At 40.8% G+C, this 25,267-nt stretch overlaps 1 protein-coding gene across 3 annotated transcripts in view; it reads left to right on the top strand.

Annotated features, from left to right (window-relative positions):
• Positions 1-20,167, top strand: part of LOC142099664 (mitogen-activated protein kinase kinase kinase 1-like) — a 49,713-nt gene extending 29,546 nt beyond the window's left edge. For 2 of the 3 annotated variants that reach the window (XM_075183369.1, XM_075183388.1), the window contains exons 3-20: positions 1,420-1,614; positions 1,812-2,012; positions 3,954-4,070; positions 5,543-5,691; positions 6,264-6,388; positions 8,087-8,168; positions 8,360-8,549; positions 8,910-9,194; positions 9,300-9,421; positions 9,505-9,596; positions 10,881-11,070; positions 11,913-13,185; positions 13,685-13,837; positions 15,589-15,751; positions 15,832-15,963; positions 16,856-16,998; positions 17,093-17,224; positions 17,501-20,167. In XM_075183369.1, the coding sequence (XP_075039470.1) occupies positions 1,420-1,614; positions 1,812-2,012; positions 3,954-4,070; positions 5,543-5,691; positions 6,264-6,388; positions 8,087-8,168; positions 8,360-8,549; positions 8,910-9,194; positions 9,300-9,421; positions 9,505-9,596; positions 10,881-11,070; positions 11,913-13,185; positions 13,685-13,837; positions 15,589-15,751; positions 15,832-15,963; positions 16,856-16,998; positions 17,093-17,224; positions 17,501-17,650 (3,894 nt within the window). In that variant the 3' untranslated portion in view covers positions 17,651-20,167. The remainder of the gene's footprint in view (positions 1-1,419; positions 1,615-1,811; positions 2,013-3,953; positions 4,071-5,542; positions 5,692-6,263; positions 6,389-8,086; positions 8,169-8,359; positions 8,550-8,909; positions 9,195-9,299; positions 9,422-9,504; positions 9,597-10,880; positions 11,071-11,912; positions 13,186-13,684; positions 13,838-15,588; positions 15,752-15,831; positions 15,964-16,855; positions 16,999-17,092; positions 17,225-17,500) is intronic. The other variant, XM_075183377.1, reaches the window with a different exon arrangement.
• The last annotated feature ends 5,100 nt before the right edge of the window (positions 20,168-25,267 follow it).

The following is a 25,267-nucleotide window of genomic DNA, read 5'->3' as shown; positions in this document are numbered from 1 at the left end:
TTGGGATTTATATCTTTAATTCTGCTATATACCCAAGACTGCTAGGAGCCACCTCTTTAGAGGTGGAACGGGTGGGGATTACTTGCCATTGTCTAATTTCAGCAAACAGTCTGTGATATGCTTTTATTTTATTACTTTAATCAACAGTGGCCAGCAAATTGTAACTTATTTGATAGGAGTTGTACTTAAAATGGCATCTTATTGGCTGTATTTAGGTTTTGCATTCACTAATCCATTCTTGTTCCTTGAAAGCTGGGATGTCGCTTGAAATGTGGGTGATTTTTGCCTTTTATTTAAATACAAATTACTCAACTTGCTGAATAGGGTTAAATACCTGTCTAATTACTTATTATACAGGTAGCCTTAAAAGATCAAGTCATCGTTGTTTATAAAACACCACAAAACTATGCAGCACAGTTGGTATAACAAAACAAATAAAAAACAAGCCATACATAGAAACAGAACCATGATCTACAAAGTGGACGGAGAAGCTGTAGACATGAGACGGAGGGTATAGATGGCCCTGCTTGTGAGGGATGTTAATGCTGAGACAATGAAGCTAAAAGGATAGCATGGTAACTGCTAGTGTGCAGAGAGAGCAGTATCAGGTGGGGGTAGGACACTGTTGTGGAGAGGTGGGCTTTAACAATGTGCTTAAAGTTTGGAGGTTGGGGTACAGTTTGGTCTGATGGGGTAGCGAGAAGTCTTCGAGGTGGGAGTGAGAAGTAATCTAAGAGTCATATGAAGATCTGAGTTTAAGGGAGAGTTTCTCATGTTGAGGTGTAATGGGGGGTGGTTAGTGAGAGAATAGCTAGTGTTGGATTCTAGAGTTTAGGTGGAGCCATTGTATGGGTTTGCAGAGTGGTTCAGCAGCTGTGGAACAGTGGTAGAAAGACATTTATAATTGTAGCGAGGTTAGATGGGTGAGTTGAAGGCCAGGAGAATGCTGTAGTCAAGGTGGTAGATAACGCAATACGACAGTGTAAGGTTGTAGTATTGCAGTGACTGGGGAGAATGTGAGCGGGTATAGTGACACTCGGAGGTAGTAAGGTGATGATGTGTTTTGGACCTGTTGAGCTAAAAGTAGCTTTGTGACAGCCAAGTGGAAATGGTCACCCAGGATAAATGGGAAGGAGAGCGGCCAGAGGGTTAGACTTGCACGTCTACATGGAGGTGGTATTGGTGGTCGAAGGAGCAAATTAGTTCACTAAGAATAAGGTATTAAGAGACAAAAGCAAAGGGCCAAGAACAGATCCTTGAGGGACCCCAACAGATATTGGGAATGGAGGAGAGGATGTGCCAAAACTAGACCAATCACCTGTTAATTTTATTTTTAGCAATGATTATGCTTCATATCTGAAATATGCTTGTTTGCAGTGAGATTTAATTATTTTTGTTTTTCCTATTTGCGTAACGCAGGTTGTAAAACCAATTCCAGTGAAAGCTGATGGCTCTGAGACTTCCAAAACAGACTCTTCTGTTGATGGGTCATTGAATGGGTTTACACATGTTCAGAAGGGGCGACGCAGTCCATCTCCAAGCAGCTCTTCCAGTTCTTCCAAGTCAAAGCCGGAGTCTCCGGGAGTGAGGAGGAGAGGCTTATCTCCAGTCCCCGTAAGTTATATAGCAAGGTGGCACACTCCAGGATGCCACTGTTCTCCATGGTTGCCTATACAATCAATTGGGTGACTGTGTTACTGTCAATCAGTGTGATAATGGCTCAACTCTCTCAGTTCAGTAGCCCTTTTTAACATGTTAAAGTAAATCTTTCAATGCACTTGAAATAAATGTGTTTTTTGTTTTTTTTTCAGTTTCAGAGTGGTCGTGTGACACCACCTAGAAGAGCGCCCTCTCCAGATGGCTTTTCACCCTACAGTCCAGAGGAAACAAGCCGTCGGGTCAACAAAGTCATGCGAGCAAGACTCTATTTGCTGCAGCAAATAGGACCAAACTCTTTTTTGATTGGCGGTGACAGTCCTGACAATAAATATAGAGTTTTTATTGGACCTCAGGTATGTAATGGTTATGTGAAAATATATATATAATGTGTGTGTGTGTATAATGTGTGTGTGTGTGTATAATGTGTGTGTGTGTGTGTGTGTGTGTGTGTATAGTAATTTTTTTTTACAGATTTTTACACTCTAACTAGCTGTGGAATAAGGCTTTTCTCTTGATACTTAAGATTTTCTGATTGAATGGAGTGGCTAATATGCACACAGTTCCTTTCCCCTGCAAGGCCTTGTCACTTACATAACAAGTACATCTTAAGCTGTTCTGTGACTAAATGAATCTGACGGGCAGTTTAAGAAGATTTTAGTTGCCCTGTTTGAAATCTCCTGAAACTAGCTGTCACAGTGACTGCATCTACCCTGAGCTGTGCTGAGATTTCTGGGTAATGTCATTAACAGGAGAGGGCTTAAGTACAGAGTATGCAGACTGCAATACTGATTCTTACTCACAATGCTCTGTCGTGCTTCTTATCCTGTTATATAAGAGTGGTATATTTTGGATGTGATCTTAAACAGTGTTTCCTCCTGAAATAAAGTGTTTTTTTATTGGTTATAAATTAAAGGCAATTAGATCATCTGGGGGGAAAAAAAAAAAAGTAAAAGTTATTGCCAGTATTGTCATTATTTTTGGCTCAGATGGGTGGCGGATGGGGAGGGGTTCAGGATTCTAGGAACTATATGAGACGCATTGCACTGTAGCTCAGCATTCAGGAGGATCTGTCTGGTCCTCTTCAATAAGGAAGCGCTCTCTTTAGCTGTATTGAAGTGGGCTGAATGTATTGTGAAGTGTGGCCCCTGGCTTCAGGCAATGGAATGGGTTGTAGCGAACCCCTCCCTATTTACTGGATGGTATAATTTCCAAAAGAAGATAATCCTCCTTTGTCGGATAATTTCACCTTTTTAAACATTTTTTTTTAGAGAAAAAAATAAATGTTCCCAATGTAATAACTATATAGTTATTCCAATGGTAGTTTGAAATGTTATTGCCTCTGCCTGTTGGGTATGATTTTATTGGGTAACCTGCCGCTAATGAAGGATGGTCAGAGGGAGGAACAAACCCTAGTCAGATAGGAGGGTTGTCAATTTATTTGTGTAATGTATAGTGGTCCTTTATGATCCTATAGAGCTTTCAGCCTCTATTTCAGAGTAGTACTGCTTGTTGCTCCTATGATTGTATCTGAACATAGGCTTTGTATTGCAGTGTCTCTCCCCCGTTTTATGCTAAGCTTAGATTACTTATACGTAGGCTTGGTAGATTGTGGATAGAACGTGGAACAGGGGACATTACAAAAGGAAGTTTGCAGTTTGTGCCAGCCTGTTCCGATATAGGCAATCATGTGCTCGATGTAGTCGTGGGAAAACATACAGAAAAGAAGCTGTATAAACAGATCAATCTGTCGGTAACTGCCCTGCGGAGCTTTGTGCTCAGATCGATGCTGCTCACCTCACACAAGAACAGAATATTTTCATTGCCAAATGCTCCCAGCTGGTTTTTCCTGGGAAGAGTGATGTCATGCTCCATGGTTTCGCTCATGTTGTTTGCACACTACCTCTTCTCTGATCCATTATACCTGGAATTCGTTGGGCTGCTGTTTTAAAGAGAAATAGAAGCGTTAGATTTGTTGTTTTTTCTTCAATATAGCTTTCCTGGAGCGGACTTTTAAAGATCAACTGCACAGGGGCAAAGCAGATATTTTGCAAGCTGTATAGATTGCAGTGCAATTCACTAGGAAACTGACTACAGTGAGAATGTCACCGGTTCCTGGTCAATTCATATACACAGTATGGCTGTGTAATGACAACAGATCCATCATGTAGTTGGCTATGACAATGGAAGCACTCCTCTGCCTATACCGACTCTAAAGAACCTAAATAATAGTGGGGTAAAAGATGACAATTGATGTGGTAGTATTATCTTGTAATTGGCGCGTTGCTCTCTTACAGACCTGCAGCTGCGGCAGAGGGGTGTTCTGCATCCATCTCCTCTTCGTCATGTTACGAGTGTTTCAGTTGGAGCCGTCGGATACGATGCTCTGGAGGAAAACATTGAAGAATTTTGAAGTATGCTAATTCTGCACTCATTGTTTCACAGTAAATGATTGTATTGTACCAGCAATTATCACCCCTCCGCTAAGCAGGAAGGAGGCATGAAAGCTCGCACAGCGGTTTATAATTTCAGGCCACGGAAATGCTGACTGTAAAATTAGCTTTTTTTTTAATTTAACAGTAAAGTGCTAATGTGAGACAATATAAGCAAAATTGTACATCTTTAATTATTGATGCAAAAAGAATGACACTATATAGTTAAAGGGATATATTGTATAGAAGAGTGATCTGATTAATAATGCATTGAAGGAACATTTTCTAGTGACTTATTCCTGGACTTGGTTGATATTCCAGATGTCCTCTGCTTGTGCTAACAGCAGCTCTTGTACTGCAAGCGTTTGCTATGGACTTTTTTTTTTTTTTTCTTTTAGTTTTTTAGCCTTGTGATTACAAATGTGGTTTTATCCAATGCATCATATATTGAAATTACCCAACGTTCACCAACAAAAATATGCCAACTGTATCATGTGGTTCTTTATCCCCTGTGTTGTGGTTTCACTGTGTGTTTAGTGGAGGAGTACAGGCAAAGTTTTCCTAATCCTTCTTTTCATGTGTTTTTGAGACATGTAAGAAAATAATTTTAGGTTTACCTCTTTGACTGTGTGACCAGTTTGTGTTGCCTCTATGGTTTTGCATTTTCCTGGTTGTCAGAATCAAATCTTTTAAGAAAATATTGTCATAGTCAATCTTCCATCCTAGCAGCATGCTGCAGTACTGGTGAGATATGTGAGTCTTCTGTACTAGACCTGGCTGGGATGATTCGCTCCACTACACCACTAGGCTTATACTAGTTTGCAATCGCCACTTTTTATCAATGTAAGGAATTTGTTGAACGTGTTCTGGTTCATGGAAATGTGTCTTCTGCTGTACCTTTTACATAGATTGTCTTTGTGGCTCATGCTTTGATAGTGTGTAACTTTTCATCCCTCATCAAGGCATCAACATTAAATGAAGCAATTAAATTAAAAAAAGTAAACGGGTCTCCATTGACTTGTTTACTTAGTTCACATGGTAAAATTCGTGCTCCATGCAGTCCATTATCAATGTGCTTACACTTGTATTTATATGTGTGTATATATTATCATCATTTTGGGAATGCATCTCTCTAATGCACGTAACTACGGCTTTTGAGAATACTGTAGAAGCCATTCTATGTAACTAGTGATACTGCTGTCACATTTCTGCTTTTTCATGTGATCTCCATATCGTTAGTATTAGTACAATTCCGGTATCATAGGGGCCGATTCAATTAGCCACGAGGTTCCGTGGTAGCCTCACGCGTTATGTTTCAGTGATATTTAGATTATAAATACTGTAATAGCCGTTTTTATGTGCATAACGATCAAGGCTACTACAGAACCTCGCAGCGAATTGAGCAGACACCGTTGTGTGAGACTTCACTGTTTGTTTTGTTTTTCCCCTGTTAGGTTGAAAGTTTGTTCCAGAAATATCACAGTAGACGTAGCTCAAGGATCAAAGCCCCATCTCGTAACACCATCCAGAAGTTTGTATCACGCATGTCAAATTCTCATACATTATCCTCATCTACCACCTCCACATCTAGTTCAGATACCAGGTTTGTACATGGCAGTGAGCACTGCTACAATGTTATGTGTGTGACCTCTCACTTCTGCTAAACCTTTGTCATCTAATGTCGTCTAATGTGGCAATCTTATTAATAGAACACTTATCGAGAAACTATGATCTTTATGGCAATTTAATTATTTGATGGTTCCATTAAAACTTTCTACAATTTCACATAGCATTGTGCTATAGCTGTTTCTAGATTCTCTTATCTCAGTGAGACAGCTTACATTAAGGGACTTGGACTGTTGTTCAAAGATATTTCTTAAAAATATACCCACCCCCCTCCCAAGTATTACAAGAACAGGGGCCTGATGCCTGGGATCCCTGTTGAACGGCGTTTTCTCCACCCCAAAAGTCCACCACCCTCTGTACCACCTTGCAATATCCTACTGCTATAACACAGAGCTGGTGTAAAGTGGAGCCATCACTTAATGAATGACCTATTATAATTCTATATAATCATATCTAGCATATGTCTCGATGTGCAATCCAGCACTGGTCACTGTAGGGGTGTAGGTGTATGAATAATTATGGACCATGTTGTGTGTTTTGTTTTCTCAGCAGCATAAAAGATGAAGATGAACAAATGTGTCCCATCTGCTTATTGGGCATGCTGGACGAGGAGAGCCTGACTGTATGTGAAGAAGGCTGCCGAAATAAGCTACACCATCACTGCATGTCAATCTGTACGTCAGCGGCTTACTGCATGACACTACATTGCACTGTTTTACCCCTATTACCTGTGCACTCCACATGGCAGACTAGGACTTGAGATGTACCCTATTACCTGTGCACTCTACATGGCAGACTAGGAACTAGTGATGTACCCTATTACCTGTGCACTCCACGTGGCAGACTAGGAACTAGCGATGTACCCTATTACCTGTGCACTCTACATGGCAGACTAGGACTAGAGATGTACCCTATTACCTGTGCACTCTACATGGCAGACTAGGAACTAGTGATGTACCCTATTACCTGTGCACTCTACATGGCAGACTAGGACTAGAGATGTACCCTATTACCTGTGCACTCTACATGGCAGACTAGGAACTAGTGATGTACCCTATTACCTGTGCACTCTACATGGCAGACTAGGACTAGTGATGTACCCCATTACCTGTGCACTCTACATGGCAGACTAGGACTAGAGATGTACCCTATTACCTGTGCACTCCACGTGGCAGACTAGGAACTAGCGATGTACCCTATTACCTGTGCACTCCACGTGCAGACTAGGAACTAGCGATGTACCCTATTACCTGTGCACTCCACGTGCAGACTAGGAACTAGCGATGTACCCTATTACCTGTGCACTCTACATGGCAGACTAGGAACTAGCGATGTACCCTATTACCTGTGCACTCTACATGGCAGACTAGGAACTGCAGATGTTGTTTTGGGCACTTGCTTGTATGTAAGAACACATGCTTAAATTTTAGGCACTAAATGGAAGCCGCCTCTTTTTGGTTTTTGTTTGTGTTTTTTACACCCCAGAAAATGCAGATATGCACAAAACTGACTTCCTTCTCAGTCTGGTTCACTTTTTATCTTTTGAAATATAAGCTGCTACAATGCAGGAGGCGTGAAACAGCGTTTCAAGATGCAGTATCTTAGGAACGAACAAGTTCTACTATTGTGGAAATATTGCCATCTGGTGGACACCGTAATTCCCATAGTCGTTCTGTGCTTGACTCCATTGGGATTTGTCAAGTTGTTAAATTAGCCCTATTCTAGACTGAAATGTTCATTAATGTGCTCCCATTCATTTTGAAAATGAAAAACCAGGATACCTATGTGTCCCAAGTTTGCACAAGACAACAAATCTTAATCTAACTTCCTTTTAGGTTGCTAATAAGGTGAAACACTCAATCTTTTCCTGTTAATCTGGGTTCATCAAGAGGTCACATTTTATAGGATAATGCGTATTATGACTTATCATATTTTTTTATTTTTTTTTAGCACCCAAAATCATTAAGGCAAAACAAACACGTCAGAGTTTTGGTCAAATTAATATTTGCCGGCGTATATAGTTTAGGAAGATTCACAGCAAATGGGACATTTTTTTCACCAGTGTAGAATTGTTAGCTGTGGGTTTTGTTTTACACAACCGATAAGAAAATCTATGCCTAGCTTGTAGTGGTGGCCTAAATAAAAGTTGCACTAATAAGCAACATACCGTGGTTTTTAAGGTATATGAAATAACATTTATTCCTCTTAATGTGCTGGGATATGGGCTTGTTATAGGCCATTTAGTGCAGATGAAAACATAGAAATTGTTTAAGCATTGTTCCAACAGATACAGAGGGTCCAGATACGCTGACTGCAAAAGTTTGTCTTGGATTTTCAGTAAAATACTGTTTGTTTTGTGCCCCCCCTTCTAGGGGCAGAGGAGTGCCGGAGAAATAGAGAACCGCTCATCTGTCCTCTGTGTCGCTCAAAGTGGAGATCCCAGGACTTTCATAGGTCAGTGTAAAGGTTCTACTTTATGGGTAATACATGTGCTATATGTTCCTGGCCTTTCAAAGCTTGTGCCATAGCAAATATCTAGAGTAAAAAAACAATTGAGAAAAAACACCCCCGCTCCCGCATGTCTCAGTTGTGAAATGTACATTGTGACATCTGGAGGTAAATGTTTCAGTGTCTTGTATTTGCAGTCATGAATTACCAGGACCTGTAGATTCTCCCCCTCTCATGCGGGCTGCCCAGCTGCAGTCTCCTCAACAGCAGCAGTCACCTACCGCTGGATCCCAAAGAAGGTCACAGGATTCCAATTTAAACCTTACTCATTATGGGGTCCAGCAGATTCCTCCTGCTTACAAAAGCATGGCTGAGCCATGGATTCAGGTATGTCGGAGTAGCTTCTTTGTCTCCTACCTGCACTTCATCAGTATGGCTGACCTCGTCCAATGTTGCCATTCCTCAGAGACCAATGCTATGCCCTTCCAGTCATGCTGTTATGATTGCTAAAGCTCCTGGAAGTTACATCAGTAAAGCCACATTAAATTCTCTTCCTGCAGCCATTCCAGCAAAATGTATCCGCATGCTTGCGGTGTCTTATACATGATCTGAAGCATGTTACAAGTAGTGTTATTGCTCTAAGTAATACTAGATCTCTAGCTATGTGGAAATACTGGACTTGGATGTAGTGTTACCATAATTGTGTCGGTACAGATCTCCATTCAGGCTTGTCGTTTCTCCTTGCAGGTTTTTGGAACGGAATTGGTAGGCTGTTTGTTCTCTCGAAACTGGAATATCAGAGAAATGGCGCTGAGGCGTCTCTCTCATGATGTCAGTGGGGCCCTGCTTTTGGCTAATGGTGAAAGCACTGGAATTTCAGGCAGTGGCAGTACGCCCACTGGCACTGCCCCACACACTGCCAGTGGCTCATCTCAATCAAGTATCTCAGGGGATGTTGTCGTGGAAGCCTGCTGTAGTGTGCTGTCCATGGTGTGTGCCGACCCGGTCTATAAAGTCTATGTCGCTGCTTTAGTAAGTGTCTACAGAAAGCTTTCTAGGAGCTCTGACTGTTTATAGGACTCTGTGCATTTACATATCTTACATCCTGTCATCTTTGCTGTGATGCTTTGTTCATAGAAAACCTTACGAGCCATGCTGGTGTATACTCCCTGCCATACAACTGCTGAAAGGAAAAAGCTGCAACGACTTCTCAACCCGGTGGTGGAGACTATCCTGGTGAAGTGTGCAGATGCCAACAGGTAACGTATTGCCGGCAGTGTTGGTCTGTATGTAGAGTGCTGAAATTCAGGTCTCTTATGAATCTCTTTAATGTCTATTGCAGCCGGACAAGCCAGCTTTCAGTGTCAACGTTGCTGGAACTATGCAAAGGACAAGGAGGAGAGTTGGCTGTGGGAAGAGAGATCTTAAAATCTGGTTAGTACTTTCGAATAACATTTAATTTTAGGGCTTGTACATGGGGGTGCTTTTACATGCACTTGTGAAGCGGTCGGATAATCTAAATTAATGTTAAACACGGTGCAAATGTTTCCAAGATGAGGGTTCATTTATTCCTATGAGAAATACATCATCATAATTGAGCACTGGGGTACAGAAAGCATTCTCATTCCCCTATAGATGGCTTATCGTTTACTCGTTTGTGCTGAGGGTATGTTTTTCTATGGAGATCAATTGTCCCTAATCTTTGGTGCATTTAAGTTTGATCGTTTCTCAGACTGTCGCACCACAGGCATGTGAAGAGCACCCATGTGTATGAACCTTTATTTGTAGCCCTGTGGGGATCTAGGGTCACTTGGAGTGAGGAAAATGTTGTTAAGGTTATCTTATTAATTAGAGTCTTAGCATTTTTTTGCAATAATGACGCTTCTATCCTTTTCTGAACGTAAGTTGTATCTCCTTAAATCTATTAAAGCAAATACTTTTGTGGCATGTTTGTCTGAAAGACAGAAGCTAACTGCAGGGGGGAACTGGCTGAGCACCAATGAATGTGACCTTTGCAGAATCAAGAAGCAATGACAGCTTCAAGGGACTCTGATTCTTGGTATCGATAAGGAACTTGATGACAATTAGCATTTTTTTGAGATTACCCAGCCTGACCGCTACCTGTTTTTATATATACTTTTATGTTACAGAAAATTTCCGTTTCCATGATTTTTGTGTATAAATATATGCGCTATTTCAATGGTAAAGGAGTTCCGTTTAGACACCAGAGACACTGTGGTTTCTCATTTCTGGGCTCCGATCGATCGTTACTGCTGCTACAACACTTGGTATCTATAACACTGACTTTTCAATTGAAGGTAGTTGTTTGTATCTGTGGAAGAAATACAGAAGGTCGGCCCGACAGCCCAGTCTTCTGTTACTGTAGTATTGAAGTAACAAGTCCATCTAATTCTGGCAGCCTCTAGAGCATTGTGTACTGTTCACTTCTCCTGTTTCATGGATTAACCTCCAGTGTCAGAGTTCCTGTAACAGACTGCAGGAAAAGGCTTTGTGTTTCTCTGTTAATCCTATCCTAGTCTAAGGACTGTCCCTCATATGTGTCGCTGCTTCCACTTAAGTCATTAATTATTCATCATTATTTTAGTTGTTCACCTGTAAATCTCATGTGAAGAAAACCGTGGCTAAGCTTTGGCCTGCAGAATAGACATACAGCGCATTGTCCACCATCATATACAGTAACTATCTGCACTCTTTCAGGTTCCGTTGGCATCGGTGGTGTAGAATATGTCTTGCACTGTATCCTGGCCACCCAGGCAGAGTCTAACAACTGGCAAACACTACTCGGCCGCTTGTGTCTCATCGACCGGCTCTTGTTGGAGTTTCCTGCTGAATTTTATCCCCACATCATCAGTGGAGACGTTTTACAGGCTGACACAGCAGTAGAAAGGTATTGAAGTGTATTATTACTAAATTGGAGGCAAAAGACATTCATGATTCATGCAGCGAAGTCTGTGAATTAAAAATGCAGAATAAAAAGGGTTCAAGGCAATTCAGTTATGATGTTCTCCCTGTTTGTAATTTACACAAAATATGTTTAGTAGGAATCAGCTGTTGAACTATAAAGCACAACATCCTCTATCGACTTGGCTACGTTTAGCGTGGATTAAAACAGGGAAGCCGTGTCACTGGGAGTTAAATTTATATAAAGTTGGTGCTGAAACAAGAATTGGGTATAAAACGCCATAAAGCCCTACCTTGGGCATCACAAGCAGATGCTCCAACTGCAGACCTGACTAGATATTCTAGCTATAATGGACTTTATCCCAAAGCAGTCATTATAATAATCTGCATTTTATTTCTGCTGAAATACAGCAGGTGTCCAGCAACAAATATTATGTTTTCGCAAATACTTTTAAATGGCTTGTCCACATAAAATGGAAAGTGCTCAATATTAATTTGTATTGTAATTACATGGAATTCCGCGTTGGCACAATATAATATGAAGCCATTCCTAGACTGTCGGTGCCCTGAGCAGTTACGGAGCTATGGCTAAATGATTGGGGTCCTCAGACTAATATGCCAGGTAAGAGTTACCAGGACAGCTCTGTCAGTCTTGTTACTTGGGAGATATCAGTCGTCTAGGAATGGCTGATCATGATGGCTGAATTCACCTTTTACTCACTGATTATTCTGTAATGTACAAAACTTTACATTTCATTCTTAATATTGTTTGTAGTTTAGTTGTCGTCCCTGTGTAATGTATACATGTGCTACTCCTTTCTCTTCCAGGTATAGGAACCTGCTTTCCTTGCTGAACTTTGCATTGCAATCTATTGATAATTCTCATTCGATGGTTGGAAAGCTATCCCGCAGAGTATTTTTAAGCGCTGCCAGGATGGTAGCAAGAGTCCCACATGTGTATGTCAAGTTGCTGGACATGTTAAGCGTGACCAGCTCAACGCATTACAGCCGCATGCGGAGACGTTTGCTGGCCATCGCTGAAGAAATGGACATTGTTGAAGTGATTCAGCAAGGTTTCGAAGATTCTCAAACTTTTGAAAACCGCAGGGAAGCTTTTGTGCAGCCCTCCGCCCCTGCAAACTCCCCCGTAACCTCACAAAGTAATTCCCCAGAACATACTATGCAGCTATCAGGGAAAGTGGGGAATGACCCTTGTGTCTCAAAAACGGCTTGCAGCCCAGAGGACTTGAATGAGACGCTAGAAGTTATGTCTTTGGGACTTCCACTGTCCACTGTAACAACTGAACAACCAAAGCCTGCCATCTCAACAAAACGCAGACCACTAAGTCAATGCTTGAACTCTCCCTCTTCCTCTCAGCCCCATTCCTTATTCCAAACGTTGCCTTCTCCTTCTTCTCCCTCATCTGTGCCAGCTGGCCCTGTCTCAGATGTCGCCAAGCCCAAACCTCAGGGATTTGCTCCCTGCAAACTCTCATCCGCTTCCCCTCAAACTCAGAGGAAATTTTCTCTTCAGATACAAAAGCACAATTCGGGAAATAAAGAGTCTGAGAAACTTTCTCCTGTTTTCACTCAGGCTAGGCCCTTGCCATCTCATCAAATACATAGGCCAAAGCCATCCCGGCCTACGCCAGGCGACATGACGAAACCAGGAGATTCTCCGAAAGGCAATATGACTCTTGATCTTAATGTTTCCCATTGTGACAACAGTGGTAGTAATATGAATGCTCTTATACCCAGCGATGACACGGTGTTCACACCTGTGGAAGAGAAGTGTCGGCTTGATGCCAACACAGAGCTTAATTCCAGCATGGAGGACCTATTGGAAGCCTCAATGCCCACATGTGACGGCACGGTCACCTTTAAGTCGGAGGTGGCTGTGCTGTCCCCAGAGCGGGCAGAGGTTGATAACACTTACAAGGAGGATGTCAGTCACAATCAGAAGTGCAAAGAGAAGATGGAAGCGGAGGAGGAGGAAGCGCTGGCTATTGCCCTCGCTATGTCAGCCTCTCAGGACGCTCTGCCAGTCATACCACAACTACAAGTGGAGAATGGCGAGGACATCATCATTATTCAGCAGGATGTAAGTTTCCAGTGCTACTTAATTACTGTTTTATCTATAAAGTCCTCTGAGCGCTTGTTTCATTATCCTCATGCTGTGTCATGTGTGCACTTTTTCGGGTGCTTTTGATTCTTATATTCCCATAACTTCAGTCTTGGGCTTCTGGTTTCCTTCAAAATGACTTATAACCAATACAGACATCAGACCTCAAAACATCTGCTCCTGAGGATGTTTATTAGCTGGACTGTTATAATATAATTTCCCTATTATATTCACCTTAAGGCACTTGTAGTGTAAGATTCGTAACAAAGGGAGCAAAGGGTTATTTATATTGTAAAGAACAGTCAAACAAGGAAGGCCGCTATTATTGTGATAGTGCAGACTGTGAACTAGAAACTTGTGACTTTAATGAGCCATGACAGTGTTTTTTGGAATAGCTGACTAGTGCAGTGCAGTATTGTCTTGTATTTTTATGATTATTCTGATTATATAATGTTACGTTGTGGCACTTTCGTGGCAGACTCCGGAGACCCTGCCTGGACATACCAAAGCAAAAAATCATTATCGGGAAGAGGTTGAATGGCTGAAAGGCCAACAGATTGGCTTAGGAGCCTTCTCTTCCTGCTATCAAGCTCAGGATGTTGGGACCGGCACCTTAATGGCTGTTAAACAGGTGAGATCATCTGTGTTGGTAACGTGGATGCATCATTGACCCTCTCTTCTAATTATAGTGCAGATTCTGAAATAATTTCCATCCAACATGCAAACTGTAGTGGTTCTAAAGAATAATGTGAAATTGAGCTATAAATGTTTAACTTTTTTTTTTTTTTTTAAAGAATTGCTAAGCTCCAAAAATGACTTTGCCTAACTAGATTCATTACCCAGACTTTTTGAGTTCACTGAAATAGGACTTTTGTCTGAAATTGTCTGTTGAAATCTCAGAATTGCACTGTTGAAATTTGACAGCTTGTGAATAACTGACCTAGCAACTGTATCCATGGAAACAATCTGTGCAGGCAGGTTTGTTTCCACGGTTACAGGTTTTGCTAAGAGAGGTCCCAAACGATCTGTCAACTGTGGGATTCAGAAAACTTACCAGGCAATGTCGCAGAAGTCCTATTTCAAATATCAAGAGTTATTCCAGTAAGCGGAAACACCACGGCCAACTAATTAGGAAAAGTAGTTTTTGAGTGGTGTTAGACCTAAAATGTGTTGCATCATATTAAATAGCTATTAATAGCATACCTCTTTTTCATATTCAAGTACCCTGATTTATATTCACTATAGTAGATAACCCCCATCCTTCTTTTGTGCCTGTCCCAACACCTTATGTAAAACAGTCGCACTAAACCCTCCTGCCCTTGTTAGATCATCCACCAATATCTGCTTTCACTGAAACGTAGCTGTGTGGTTGGTTCATACAGCGTTCTATAGCACTCAGCGTACTTCATGCTTCTTATATACACTCATGGCTGGACCAGGAAATGAGAGATGCTTCCTGAAGATGTGAGAACATCTTAAAGCAAAAAAGGTGATTATAATCACCATTTAAAGGCTATAAGAAGATTTCAAATACTTTAAATATTCTCTGGACTATAGTCAAGTCCATCATAAAGAAGTGGACAGAATGGCACAAATGTAAATTTATCTAGAACAGGCTGCCCCCTCCCCAACTGGTCTTCCGTGCAGGAAGTGCAGTGACCCAAAGTATGCAGCAAAAGTCACATTGAAATGGAAATGCAAAACCATTTAATGTCCTAGAGTGACACAATAAACTCCCAGACATCAGTTCCACCAAGAATCTGTGGAATATATTAAAATTGCTGTTCCATCCTGGTAGAACATTGACAGTATTGTAAAGAAAAAGGGGGCAAATTCTTTTGGTACCCACTGTGTGTTTGAACCGTTCTGTTAATGGCCATTTTACACCTTTGAGGAGCTACTTTATATTGTTTTAAAATGATGTAATATAGGCAGGTGTGGTCAGTTGACCAGATCAGACCGCTAGATATGTCGCTAATTTTTGTGAGCTTTACTTCAGTGATTCAGTAATCACAGTCCGTTAATGGCAGCCTAATGGCATCATACAATCAGGTTTGCCGAATAACTAGATGAAATTCCGATGGATCTCAGTTGGCTTTTCTTTGAGGAAAGCTATTGTTTTGAGCCACAGCAATATCTGGATTGTTTAGTCTTGTCTTGTGGGAATACGATACATATTGTGTAATGTACTTTGTGTTTTAAGTTTGGTGAGCCTTTACCATAAAACCTTATGTACACATAAGACGACCTGACTTTACATCAATAAGACATTTCGTGCTGCAGGCATGAAAACATTGCTCTGGCTTGCATGGTTTACTTGTCTTCCTATGTTACTGTATAATACCTGCATTACCTCTCATTCTAAAATATGTTCCCTGCTAGGTGACCTATGTGAGGAATACATCCACCGAACAAGGAGAGGTGGTGGAGGCACTGCGAGAGGAGATCAGAATGATGAATCACCTCAGTCACCCTAATATAATCAGGATGTTGGGGGCTACCTGTGAGAAGAACAACTACAATCTCTTTGTGGAGTGGATGGCAGGTAACCGCTGTATGCCCACCCATCTTGTGGTTGAGGCTCATGGTCTGGAGTTCTCTTCTGATGCAATATCTGTTTTCTAGGCGGCTCTGTCGCTCACCTGCTGAGTAAATATGGAGCGTTCAAAGAATCTGTAGTTATCAACTATACAGACCAATTACTACGCGGACTTTCATACCTGCACGAGAACCAGATCATTCACAGAGACATTAAAGGTAAAGAGGCTACTGCAGGAGATGTATGGCTGTCTTATGGCTTTCCTACAGACAGAAGTAATGGCCTAGGCATATACTGTTAGTGTGTGAGTTAGAGTTCACAAACAGTTTACAAGAACCACTGTGTGTTTATAAAGCTCCCCCGGTAAGCAGTGGATGACAAAGCGGCACACTGACCTGGAGGTCTGTCTCTCGGGAGGGGCAGTCTTTTCTCTGGGACCTAGTGTGGTAGGCCCACTCTGGAAGTACCTAGTCAACCAGCTGATGGGGTGGATTTTGCCAATAAACACATAAGCTGGGCCTGTGTCTCGATAATGCACATTCTGCTCCCATAGCTGAGCTTTCCCGGTGCCATTAAGTGGGTGGCATCAATAGAAGCACTTCATCACCATTTATTTATGTAGCGCCACTGATTCCGCAGCGCTGTACAGAGAACTCACTCACATCAGTCCCTGCACCATTGGAGCTTACAGTCTAAATTCCCTCACACAGAGACTAGGGTCAATTTTTTTGATAGCAGCCAATTAACCTACTAGTATGTTTTTGAAGTGTGGGGGGAAACCGGAGCACACGGAGGAAACCACTTCAGGGTAGAATCGCCTTAAGAGACAAAACCCCTATAAAAAAATATTAAGAAAATCAAAATTCTTCCAATAGATATATTTTTTTCTTCTAGAAGTATGTATTGAGGGAAGGTAGAAATGGTTTACACGAAGCCTCATATCAAGTACCCGCACTGGTTAACCAACTTGAAGTATTAATAGTAATAGAATCCGTTTTTCCTGCTCCTGGCTTGCAGAGTTTGGGAACTTGTACTTTACAGTTATTGTGGGGAGGACTTGTTATGTTTGCTGACCTGGAATACTGAACACACTGTTCTCACCCGTTGTAGGCGCCAATCTACTGATTGATAGCACTGGACAGAGACTGCGAATTGCTGATTTCGGAGCAGCTGCTAGATTGGCCTCAAAGGGTACCGGTGCTGGTGAATTTCAAGGGCAGTTGCTGGGAACAATTGCATTTATGGCACCAGAGGTATGGCAAATGCTGACATCCCTGCTGCCCTACAGTAAATGGCATTTGACAAAGTTATTGGGTTGCAGTAAGTATAATGTTCCTGTTTCCACAGGTGCTGAGGGGGCAGCAGTATGGGAGAAGCTGTGATGTTTGGAGCGTTGGGTGTAGCATTATTGAGATGTCCTGTGCTAAACCTCCATGGAATGCAGAGAAGCACTCCAACCACCTTGCTCTCATCTTCAAGGTAAAACTACAGCATCACCGCAGTCTTATGTGTATGCTTTATTAGTAGGGTTTCACTGTAAAACATAGGCCATATGTAGTTTCTCTGCAAATTTGTATTAAATAACCTGAATGGAAGCGGTCTTGCTGTACACCTCCGACCTAGTACAGACTAAACACCAACCTTGTGCTGTATGTATCTTTGTGACGTGCACAAAAGTCAGAATGAAGTGTTTTGGGAAGCACATGTCGCACTACTTTTTATTTTATTGTTTCGTTTTTTTTTATATCTTTTTAGATCGCTAGTGCCACAACTGCCCCGTCAATCCCGCCACATCTGTCGCCAGGTTTGCGGGATGTCACCCTTCGGTGTTTGGAACTTCAACCCCAAGACCGACCCCCATCGAGAGAGTTACTGAAACACCCGGTGTTCCGAACAAAGTGGTAGAAGCATTTGCAAAAATGAGAGAAGGTTTTAACTATGCTACTGATGCAGAGATTAGGATTCCTGCTTAAATACAGCTGCATGTCCTGATCCGCCACCAATATACCTGTGTGTTATGTCGCTTCCCTGCCCTGTGCATGACCACATACAAGAGCTTCAGAATAAAGTGGTATTAGTGTGCGCCTTTTGGGAAATTTCAGTGGTTTCACGTTATATTTTTTTAATTTATTTTATATGGGGGGAAAAAACCACATCTGTTGATGTCCTTTTACTAAAATCTGCATGAGCATTACTCTGAAGGTCACGTCTCATGGGGCCACATACACACAATAGATAAATCTCAGAAACGCTTCTGAAGCTTCCTGTTGATTTGCGTCATCAGAGGACAAGGAGAGATCATGTAATAGGTATATCCGTTGCTCCTATCGGTCTCTTCCAGAGATCGCAGTACACAGGACCATAGAGATGATTGCAATGTGTAAATATTGTCTACACTGTATTTTGCCACAGAATAACCTGTTCAGTTCATCATTTTCATGTGTAATATATATATATATATTTTCTTTTTTTTAATTGCAAGTAACTTTACCCTGTCTGTAGAGTCGCTTGTACCCAACCACACTTTCCTGTAAGAAGAGCAATCTGGACTTTTATAGTTAGTCTGCTGTTTGGTGCAATTCGGCACAAGCTTTTAAGTGTCACCCTTTGGAGTATTTGTTAAGTTTCCAGATTGCTCAGCCAAGAGAGAAAATTGTACACAACCGCTCACTGTCTTGATTTGAATAGGGTAATGTGCATTGATTCCTCAACCGGTTAACTCTTATCAGTAAGTTTTGTAAAATGACGCGTCGTCATTCTTTATTTTCTGGAATATTCAGGTTCTCTTTTTTTTTTTTTCCTGCTAAAAGTATTTTGAAGTAAAGTTTATATTTCAAACCAAATCAAAATGTATTTAACTTGATCAGTCACTTGTTTTCCATTTTAACCGTGGTTTTCCTTCAGTAGTACATCATGATATTACTCTTGTTCAAATGCAATATTAGAACAATACAATTACTGAAGTCGTCTTCAAGCTTATTAACACACGTTGCCCCGTCTCTCTCTGCTGCCTTCTGTTCAGCTTCTGGTGAACGGACTAGAATCTTCTCGGGCATGAAAAAGTGCAACATAGTGAGAAGGCAGATCGTTCTTTTGTTTTCCTTCGGTCTATATGCCATAATGTGTTTAGGGTTCCGTGTTCAAGTCCTGGCTGAGATGCATTCGGCATTACTTGAACTGAGTACGGCTCTCGAGACCGATAGGGTGTGAGTTCGACATCACCTGAATCTGTTTGACTGGTGAAAAAGTGTGTTGACCTTTTAATGTTATATACGTAATACTGAAGGAAAATGACTGCTCTTGCATAGTTTTTGTCTGTTAAATGGTTAAGGTTTTCAATCAATCCAATTTTTATTTTATTTTTTTAACTCCTTGGAAACCAGTTGGGGTTGTTGCACAGTGAAAAAGAATTAGGTTATTCTGAAACTCAGGATCAACAAAATAAGCTATTGTACGTTTCAGCACATTTTACCATAGATGAATCTGGACAATTTTTTAAATGGTAAAAAATAACAATAACATGCTGAAGTGTTCATAAAAATGTGAATTAATTTTTTTAAATTGGACATTCCTTTTCGTGCGACAGACAAGCATATTCCAAAGAGTTAAAGTAACTGTATTCCTTAATGTGAACTTTATTTAGTAGCTCTAACTGTATTGTACTTGACTCCTATGCCACGGCATATATATATTTTTTTGTCTTGAAGTCTTAAACCTCTGCTCCACCACTGTCTATGCTACTGATGCTTTCTGTCTGAATAATATATATAGCTATATATATATTAGATCTGTGTATTGATGCTTTCCCTCCTATAAGCAGAAATGAACCTCAGCTAATCAGTATTACCCGTTAGCTTACCGTGCTTCCCACATTTCAGACTCCAGACCTTCTCCTTATGAGTCTGTGCTCATATCCTTCAGCTTGCTGGAAATTGTGGTGTACTATTTTTATGCAGATTATGTTGTAATCTTGTTTTCTTTGGATCAAAGCTGGACTGAAAAATTGTATTGTATAATTATTATTATTTTTTTGTGACGGTCTTAATGTTATTTGGTACTTCTTAAGTTGTAAATAACGCCTACTGCTTGTTTTATTTCAGTCTCTACTACCTCAGGTGTCCTATAGATTTTCTTCTACCAAAGTTGACTTTTACAATGAGACTATATATTTGCTGTAAGACTGATTCCTAAGACTTCCAGGGCTCAAGGGCTAATTTCTCTTAGCACCTTAACTGTGCAAGCAAATGTTGCAGAAATCTCTGGGTTAAGAAAAATTTGGCTTAAATGTATCCTTTGTTATTTTAAATATATCAAGATATTTTAATTATTAAAGGTTTTTAACCCATGAACCGGTTTTATAGTATAATTTGTACCTATTTTTGGTGTTTTTGTCTTTATAGTAAATAAAAGATTTTGAACAAACCTGTGTCTGTATTTCTGTAGGGTTAGTTAAGTACAACAATTCTATACTACAACATTTAAATGGACCGATTATCTATACACAGCTACACATAAAATGGATATATGCACAGAGCCGATCAAGATATTCCATAGACTGTATTATAAGCCATATACAGTCAAATGCCCATTTTACATTGTTGGATACCAGAAATAATTAGTATAAAATTTGGGTTAGTGTAAAATAGGGGGTAAGTCTAACTGTGATCCTACATTGAACAAGTTGGATTAAGGCTCACATGCAAATACCAGCATGACATATAACTATTTTCTGTGTATTTACTATTGATTGGTGGGGTCACCATACAGATTATTACAAACTGCATACAAAGCACAGGTCTAAGCCCTAGTTGAAATAAATGACCCTAAGAATGCACAGTTAAAGGGGTTTAATAGTCCTTCATTGCAAAAGGGAGATACCTGTAGTGCATGTGATGACACTGAATATAGGAGTGCATTGATTAGAATTCAGTAGCTGATTTCTCCATTAGTTATTCCTAACTAAGCATCATACATATATATGGAATATCAAACAAATGGGGGCGCTTCCATAGTGCGTTATCCAAATAAAAGATTTTTACTAGAAACAATGTACATGTACCAAATATACAGTATAATCAAGCTTTGAACCAGCAATCCATTGATTCCTGTAACAGCAGACATCAATAAGACCCTGGATCCACAGTCACCTCGACGCGTTTCATCTAAGCAGATTTCATCAGATGGGGCATAGATATATATATTTTTTTTTTATTTTACATTTTTACTGGCAAAACTGACAAGTGCTCTCCTTGTATGTAGAGACTGAGCTCGACAGCGTGACAGATCATGCAATACAAAAGGGATCCCATTCCATAAACCTTATTGTACACGACTATGATACCACATAATACTGCCTCTGGTTACATTTTGTGGTGTGAACTGCAGGAATGGTAGAGTAACATTGGGAAATTCCATTCATTATGAATGGAGACAACCTGGCTGTAGCTTCGAAGTGCATCCGTTTATGTCTGCATGAGGTACCTCTAGCCACTTCTAAATTAAGTATTGATTCATGTGCTAAATATGCCATGCACTGGTTGCTGCATGTATCTGGACAAACATTCTGGGATGGGTGGGACTGGTGACTCCTCACAGCGCTGGGGTTTCATTCTGACCAGGGTACTATTTCTGTGCAGTTTGTATGTTTTCACATTTGTGTGGGTTTCCTCTTATAATACACAAATTGTAACTGGGGGGGGGATGGTAGCCTGCACCAAATTGCAGCTGGGACTCGTGAATGACTGACTATTCTATGTAAATGAGTAATGTTTTCATTAAAGCTTTATCATTGAGATTAGTATCGCAGGGATGTCCAGCCAACAGCAATAGTTAATTTATATAGTGCCCAAGTTGTAGCAGAAGCTTCAAAGCAAAAAAAAAAAAAACGAACAGTTTTATAGCTCATTTCTAAAGACCATGTGTGATAACTAGTTTGTAATAGGTCTTTTACAATGGCCTGGGCACCATGCCTCTCAGGCTGATCATGCCTCTTCAGAGTCTAACAGAGTGGCCAATTCTTGCCCTTCCCAAGAGGGAGATATAGCTGGAGCTATAGCTTCCAGATGAGATTAGTGAGGAGGGTAAGATGCCTTTGTATGTTTGCCGTCCTCCCCCTTTCTTGAAGACTGACCTAATTGGAAGGACCAGCTGTTGATGGGCAATCTTGCCATCCCCATTATTCCCTTTCTAATGCCACCTTTCACCCACCCTCTTTACCATTGCCTTCTCTCCTTCCTTTTTTTTTTATAGCTATTTTTTTTCATTGATGTATGCTCCAGGGGGTATATTTACTATACTGCGTGTTTGAAAAAGTGGAGATGTTGCCTATAGCAACCGATCAGATTTTAGCCGTCATTTTGTAGAATGTACTAAATAACTAGAATCTGGTTGCTATAGGCAACATCTCCACTTTTTCAAACCCGCAGTTTAGTAAATCTACCCATAAATCTCTTTTGGTTGGCATCCTTTACACTTCACCTGGAGTGAGCACCTTGGACCCTTTAATACAGAGGAGTGTGGATCAGTTACTACATGCTTAGTTGGCTACTGATAAGTTATAGGGGATCAAAGCTTACTGATGATGGAGGTGGTTGAATGAGGTGGGATGTGTCATTGTGTGAATGAATTTTGTTAAGTAGAGGAAAGTTTATAAGATTGTTTGGGATAGAACTTTGTACCTGTGGAGCAGAGGTTTGCGGTAATTGGCTATACCCTCCTGGTGCTGTTAATACTCTATTTACATAATGATGGAAAGTAAAAATATCATATGATAGTCAAAAGAATTTATGTAATTCCTAAAGACATGTAAGCACAATATTACTATTTCTAAGGTGGGAGAGTTCTGGACCTTGCATACCTTTCATGTAGTCTACTCTAACTACATTAGGTGGGTATCTAGCATAGTGGCCAAGTCTGTCTCACTTAGTCCACTTAGTGCAAATTATTGTGAATAGCTGTTTCACTTTACCCCATGCAGCAATACCCTCATATTCTCCTGATTGGCATGTATGCACCACTACCCTTTCATGTACGGCTCCTTTCTGATATATCCAAGGCTGTGCTGCTTCCCTCTGCCACTAATGGGTGATTTCAATTCTATTTTTGACCCAGTGAAGGACTTGCTTGTTGTCTACTAGCTCCTATTCAAATAGGCCAGAATGTTTCAATTTGGCAATAGAAACCGTCTTAATTGAAATCCTTCTCCTGCCACTCACCAGAGGGTTCATTCTCCATTGCTGCTGACCCTTTGCTTTATGAGCCCCAACAAATCCAAGAGTAATTCATTAGAGAGTAGTTCTGTACAGTGTTGATATTGTGGTATTATTATTGGCAATGCTGTTAAAGCAGTGTTGCAAGGTAGTTCATTTAAGGCTATTGCTACCTACAGGAGACAGCAGGATGTGTGGTTACAGGAGAGGGAGACCATGCTGGCTAAGCCTGGTACAGTGCTAGCTACACCAGTTTGATGGCTCTCAAGTGTGAGTACTCCATGATGTTGGCAGAGTTCCCCAGGAAACACCTTTATCACATTTCCTGATAACACTATAGCAGGTATTACAATCTCTGATGGGGTTTTTCTGATCTGCACCCAGGAGTATCTCTAATCAGTTTACAGACTTGTACAAGAATGTACACACTCTTTACTCCTCATGTAAGTGTGGACAAGACATTTGCCAAGTGTATAGTGTAGGAATGCTTGCCATAAACGCATTCTGTGTAAAAGTCATGGAGAACAATGTAGAAATGAAAATATACATTCAGGTAGAGGTCTTATACATACTTGCATTATAGCCTGGTTGATGCTCTTAATGTATTTTCCCATTCTCTAGGAATCAGGACATTAATTACTTCCACTGGGTAGTGGGGAGTCCATCCTCTTGTTCTCCACTGTTGACAGGAGTATAAACAGCTGCTTGTATTTCTGCTCTGTTCTCAATGTAAGATGTCACTACGGAAGCCGGTGTGGTCAAAAGTGTGTCATCTAATTAATGTACTGGTGGTTGGTTCCATGACCATTCCAGTTTGTCCAGCTGTTCCTCCTGACTTCAATGATCCTTCAGATCCATAGGCTTGTTGAAATGGTCCTGAAGCACAGTTCTACTTACTCCCTCAATCAATCTGGACACCTACCTGTTAAGTCGGACCCTCTGTTTTAAAGCGCCTCCTTTTGAAAGGCCTTAACTGAACTTGCTTTAATGGCTTGGCTCTGGAAGCCATGGTTCTTAAGTACAATGGTGGTACCAATACGATTATTAACCTATGTTGTGGGCAGTTAAGCCTTTTTCCGCTCCGCATTTATCATGGAGCGTGGAAATCCTACCTCGCCTGGTGTGAGGAATAGAGTATTCTACCTGAGATTTTTTTGTATTTCTCATGTTCTTATTTTTCTCCAGAGGGCCTGGAAGAAGGCCAGGTTCAGAATTTCCTCAAAATGCAGGTTTTTGTCCTTTCAGTATTTTTGTAGCGCCAGTTATCGCAGTTTATATATGTTAGTGTTTTTACAAGGATGGACCCTGGTATGGCCACCTCTCCGTTCTCCTGTATCTCCATGGATCTAAACGTGGTTATGAATGTCATCCAGGGTGATCCCTTTGAGCCTCTTAACTCTGGTCCCTTGTGTTTTCTTACTTGGAAAGTCATTATTCCCTGGTTATTGTTTCAGCTATGAAGATCTCTGTGTTAGTTTCCATAAGTCTCCATGCCTGTTCTTTCACAAAAGCAAGGACCTCCTTTAAACGCATTATTTCTTGAATGTGGTGCATTGTCTGCAGAACTATCTGTGCTGGGCGACTCATCCTTTACAAAGTTTTAATGCCAATAAATGCAAAATCATGCGCTTGGGTCTCAAAAACCCAAAGGGTAAATATAGTATTAATGACACTATAATGGAATCTACTGAGGAGGAAAGGGATCTAGGGGTCATTGTTTCAGGTGACTTAAAGGCAGGTAAGCAATGTAACAGAGCAATGATGAAGGGAAGTCAGATGCTTGGTTGCATAGGGAAAGGTGGATCAGTAGCAGAAAGAAAAAAGTAATAATGCCACTGTATAGGCCTCATCTAGAATACTGTGTTCAGTTCTGGAGTCCCAGAAGGATATAAATACATTAGAGATTACAGAGAAGGGCAACTAAAATGGTGCATGGTCTACAGCACAAAACTTACCCGGAAAGACTAAAAGATCTTAATATATATAGTTTGGAGCAGACAAGGGAAAGGGGGGCGTGATAGAAATGTTCACATATATCAAGGGTTTGAACAAGGTACAGGAGGGATACATTCTTCAAAGGAAGAGAAATGCTAGAACAGGAGGATATGTACTGAAACTGATGGGAAGTAGGTTCATAGGAAATTTGAGGAAAAACTACTTCACAGAAAGGGTAGTGGATAAGTGGAATAGCTCCCATCAGAGGTGGTAGAGGCTAATACAGTAGAGCAATTTAAACATGCTTGGGATAGACATAAGGATAAAAGATTAAAAGACCAAATAGGGTTTGAGGTTACCATAGAGTAATAAAAGCAAA

Source organism: Mixophyes fleayi, chromosome 1, assembly GCF_038048845.1.
Source record: "Mixophyes fleayi isolate aMixFle1 chromosome 1, aMixFle1.hap1, whole genome shotgun sequence".
NCBI classification, from domain to species: Eukaryota; Metazoa; Chordata; class Amphibia; order Anura; family Limnodynastidae; genus Mixophyes; species Mixophyes fleayi.
Note: the sequence above shows the minus strand (reverse complement) of the source record. Positions and strands in the feature narration are given on the sequence as shown.